Source organism: Myxine glutinosa, unplaced genomic scaffold (genome assembly GCF_964187855.1).
Source record: "Myxine glutinosa unplaced genomic scaffold, kmMyxGlut1.1 SCAFFOLD_2094, whole genome shotgun sequence".
Taxonomy (NCBI): Eukaryota; Metazoa; Chordata; class Myxini; order Myxiniformes; family Myxinidae; genus Myxine; species Myxine glutinosa.
The window spans coordinates 33,533-38,258 of NW_027618189.1; the positions used below are offsets into that span (position 1 = coordinate 33,533).

Below are 4,726 nucleotides of genomic sequence, written 5' to 3' on the forward strand. Positions count from 1 at the left end.
AACAACAGTTGTGGATCTATCAGAACGGATTGTCTGCCAGTTTTCAATGATGAACGTGTGTCAAGAGTCACAACGTGATCTTTCTTCTTGAACGTGTGATCAAGAACCTTTTTGTCAAGCATTCCATCTAAGATCTTCCTGCCGACTGACGCTGCTTGGTCAGCATTGACCGAATCTCCAGCTGTGATGCCAGTGTCAATGCTTTGCAGAGTTGGATCGTTTCCAAAGGGATCCTTTGATGACAGGTAGCGAATAAGTTTGTGCGTGTCATCTGTGTCCCGTCCTTGTCGAGCTGCGCTTTGTTCTTTGTGCTGGTCACTGGTCCCATACTGCACTGATGTGTACTCTTGCAAAGCCATGTTGACCTCTGCACATATGGGGGTGGACAGCAGCCACGTGATCCTTTGCGGCTCGCTCATTCCACGACCCCTTGTTAGTCCCCCTGTGGTTTTCACACTTCTCATGAGCACTTGCTCGATCACAAGATCTGTGGACAAGCCGGCCCAGTACCGATCTGAACGCCGCACTACGTGAAATCCATTCTGGAACTGATGGTGGACCTCCGGATGCTGAATAGACAGTTGTGCCAGTCGCTGCAGGTAGATGTACACAGATTTTGTGTACAGATTGTGGCCTGCAGCTGCTAGGTAGGGCAACATGTCGTGCAAAGCGTGCACGTGCAGACGCCAGTCACCAGTGCGTTCCGACCTCAGGAATGTCCTCAGAATGTCTATCATGTCCATGTATTGCAGCCATAGCTGTGCTGTACGCAGATCCTTCTTCGATTGTCGAGCAACATTCATGATGTCACAAACAGAGTCCAGAACCGGGGCTGAAAGGATATCTTCAGTGCAACCCTCACCCTTCAACAATGAATCATACAGGTTTTGTAGCTCACACAGGTCAACTGGGCCAGCTCCCACACTTTGCGACCCTGACTCGGTATCACGCGGATCCATGGCTGCCTGTCCTGCCTCGGTATCATGCGGATCCATGGCTGCCTGTGCCTCATCTATGCTTTGCATTATCGCGTCTTCACTTGGTTCGTCATCTCCTGTAGTGCCCTGAGGGCCATCATCCTGAGCCTGCGAACAAGCAGGCACTAGCATACCAAGTACCCTTTCTGCGAGGAGAGTGTTCAGTGCTGCATCAACCAAGAGATGACCACGGATAGCTCGGTCATATGCCTTGCCAGAGAGCATGTGCGTTACAGTGTTCTCAGCATACACCAGTTCCAGAACAGAGCGCAGTCCAGATCCTGACATGATATTTCCAATACTCCCCAAGAAGCTCATCAACGTGTGGAAGCCTCCCAAGCGCAGTACAACCTTACGCAAGTCACTGCCCTCCGGTTGGCTTTCGATGATGGTAAGCGCCTTCCACCAAAGTGGTTGGTCAAATGTGATGATGACCTTTGCGTTGTACTGTTTGGCGTGCTCACATAGAAATGTCAATGTTGAATAGATGCAAGTTGGATCACTGCTGTTCATGTCGATCATGGGAAGCAGAAAGATTGCAGACTGACCTGGATGTACACCAGTGTGCACGGCTTGCATCATGCCAGACCATGCTGGTCGTGGTGAGCGCAATGTGAGGGACAGCTTCCAGAGGAGGTCAAGGTTGGTAGATCTGTCCTTTTCCATCTCATCTTGCAGAACCTCATACCTCAGAGTATCTAGACCATCGCAAGGTGATGTCAGATGCCGGATGTTTATCCGACCCACAGCTTCAACATCCTTCAGTGTCACAGATAAACGTGGCACTCTTGTTGATGTCCGGCGGGGGCCAGGAGTGACAGACGCAATCATTCCCATCCCGTGGAATGTGTTGAGGCCATCTATTGTACGGATGTTGTGATCGACATTGTCCGCCATATATTGGATGACCTGCTCTGGCCGGTAGTTTGGTATGTCTGTCCCTAGTGTAACTGCTGGACAGGACGCATCAGTTCGGGCAGTTGAGGCGAGGCAAGGCAGGGATTATCTGGTTGAGGCTTCTGATTGGTTCTCAGCTGGATTGCACTATAGGCTATTCCGAATCTTTTGATACCACACTTTTTGAGATTGGTTATATAAAAGCGACCGTATCCAAGGTCCAAAGTCGTTGCTATGGAGATCATTGTTCGTGTAATTAAATTTTATTCACCTAATTAGGCTTTGTTCACCTAATTAGACTAGAGTAAAATCTAATTTGATATAAGAATATGATAGACCATTATATTAGCTTTCAAAATTCATTGATATGTATATTTTCGAAAAAATTCAATTTTATTGGGATAAAGCTACCTTAAATGTCAATTATCTCAATATATATACCTTTACATGTCAAATGTATTGTAAAACCAGGGCATAAGGCCTGTCTTACACTCTTAAACACTTACATTTCTGACATCTTTTGAGAATGTGAACGAAATAACAAATTAAGTGCATTATTTTGTGCCATTTTTATTAGCTTATTTTCGTGCATAACTGTCAAAAAGTGGTTGCTCGAAATGAATGTGTTCCAATGCCTCGTTATTCCTTGACTTTTACTATGTTATTACATGGGTCAAAAGAAGCAAAAATGCCAAGTTTCATTACTATTGCAATTTGTGGTGGGTATATTCGTAAAATGACCGGCCTATATGGGGTGGCTGCATATTAAAGAAGAAACATTAGTGATCATGGTACCTTTTTGGAATACTGTTGGAATATTTTCAAGCACAAACATAGTTCAAGGCTTGCATTTTGTTGCTAATTCCATGCCTATTTGCATACTGCAGCTCTGCCTTGCCAATGCCTGACTTCCTTTTTGATGTGAGGCACAGAGCCCGAAATGAGCGGGGGAGAGATGGCTGAGAACAAGGAGTGTCTGGCCACTTCGAGTGAGGCGAGTGATGAGGCCCTGCCAGATCACCGTGAGCCTGGTGGCCGTAAGATGCGCAGCGGCAGTGCGGGCACGTTGATGGACAAGTCGGGGGACGACTATCGGCGCAGACGAGAACGTAACAACATGGCGGTGAAGAAAAGCCGCATTCGTAGTAAAGAGAAAGCTGTGGAAACGCAGCAGCGTGTCAATGAGCTGAAGGAGGAGAACGAAAGGTTGGAGGCCAAAATCCAGACATTGTCAAAGGAGTTAACCGTCCTGAAAGAGCTCTTTTTGGAGCATGCGAGAGGTGGCGCGTCCAATGAAGGATCGTCCGGTCCTCACGAAGCAACTGCTACCAACACAGGAAATTCAGGCACAAAAGAGGCCGGAGGTGGAGGTTCAGAGGCCGGGGCAGATACGGAGGGGTGGATATTGAGAGATAATGTAATAACGTCATCAGAGGCCTAGCCGTTTCTTTTTGCGGATGTGTGGGTACCAAATATTCTAATTGTGGTTGGTCTTTTAACTTTTAAGCATCATTTCATCTCACCGAGTCGAAGTGACCCACTTGCTGTCATAAAACATTCGCATCCGATATGTTTGGGGGTTTTCATTTATATTGTAACAATATATTCTTGTCAGGCTTCCATACTGAAATTGATCACCATTCTATACTGTATGACATTTCTTAGGCCAGACGGACTGGCCAATTGGCATTTGTTTGGTATCAGGTAAAGTTGAAGACCGAGTCTGAGCTTTTATACAGATGTCCTCAGGAGTGATCAATGTGCGAGTGCATTTCTGCCACGTGGTTTACTTCAGCCAATGAGCTGTGCGGACGCAGGTTGAGAGCACATTTCTGATAAAGACACCCAGAGTGCAATGGAATCTATTTTCCTTTGCAATGTCCCTTTAATTTTACTTTTTCTATTGCAATTTTGTGATCTTCTTCTTGAATAGATATTAGTTGAATTCCACCCCCAACCAAAAAAAAGATCGTTTTTTAATCAACTTTACAATTCAAGGCCAAATTAAAAAAACATATTAGGATCATTGCATTATAATTCTGATCTATATACAATATTATGTATGCAAAAGGAGGAATGTAATGAAAAGGAGAGAGTATAGGATTTAAAAGGGATGGTAGAGAAGTTGAGGGTGTGGGTGGGGGAGGTGAGAAGGTTTGAAGGGAAACGGAGTGAGGATAGAAGGAAGGGGACGGTGGATATAGGGGGTCACATGTAGGGTGCGTGTTGCGATCAAATATTGTGCCATTTTCTCTTCCTAATATGTGCATGGACCCTGAGCAACGAGGGGGACGAGGTAATGCGTCGCTCTTAGCACAAGTAACATCAGCAATGAAACGATAATCCAAGAAGGCATTATAATCCGTATTAGCTTCGTACTTTATTTAGGGCAACGCATTAAAATGTCATTTCTTATCATAACAAGCACATCTATGTCATCGTTCAGCTCTGCGTGCGTATATTATAACATATCTTCAGGTATTCAATTCCATTGGTGAAATATTTCTGACAACTGTAAACTTCTCTTGATTAAGAATATATTGCTTTGTTTTTGTGCCTCATTCCTATGTACACACCAGTAAATTGACATTCCAAAGTGCAGTACTGTTTCATATGACTTGGGGAGATTGAAGCAGAGCGCAGTGAGCATGGTTCGACACTCCAGCAAGAAGGATGCTGGGAACATTGGAAATGTCACTTGAGGGTCTTTACTTTCAGGCCTGCTGTCTTGGAGATGTCTGTCGAGATCGAAATCGTCCAGCAGCTTGTGCAAGTGTTTTCTACTTCCTACTGCTCGACTCGTCCACTGTGCTGATGGTGCTGCTCATGTTTGCTCCGATATTATTTCGGTC

The 4,726-nt window shown here is 45.3% G+C and overlaps 1 protein-coding gene across 1 annotated transcript; it reads left to right on the forward strand.

Annotated features, from left to right (window-relative positions):
* Positions 1-1,982: 1,982 nt before the first annotated feature.
* Positions 1,983-4,475, forward strand: LOC137429063 (CCAAT/enhancer-binding protein alpha). Its single transcript, XM_078769326.1, has one exon. The coding sequence runs from the start codon at positions 2,815-2,817 to the stop codon at positions 3,313-3,315; it is 501 nt and encodes a 166-aa protein (XP_078625452.1). The 5' UTR covers positions 1,983-2,814; the 3' UTR covers positions 3,316-4,475.
* The last annotated feature ends 251 nt before the right edge of the window (positions 4,476-4,726 follow it).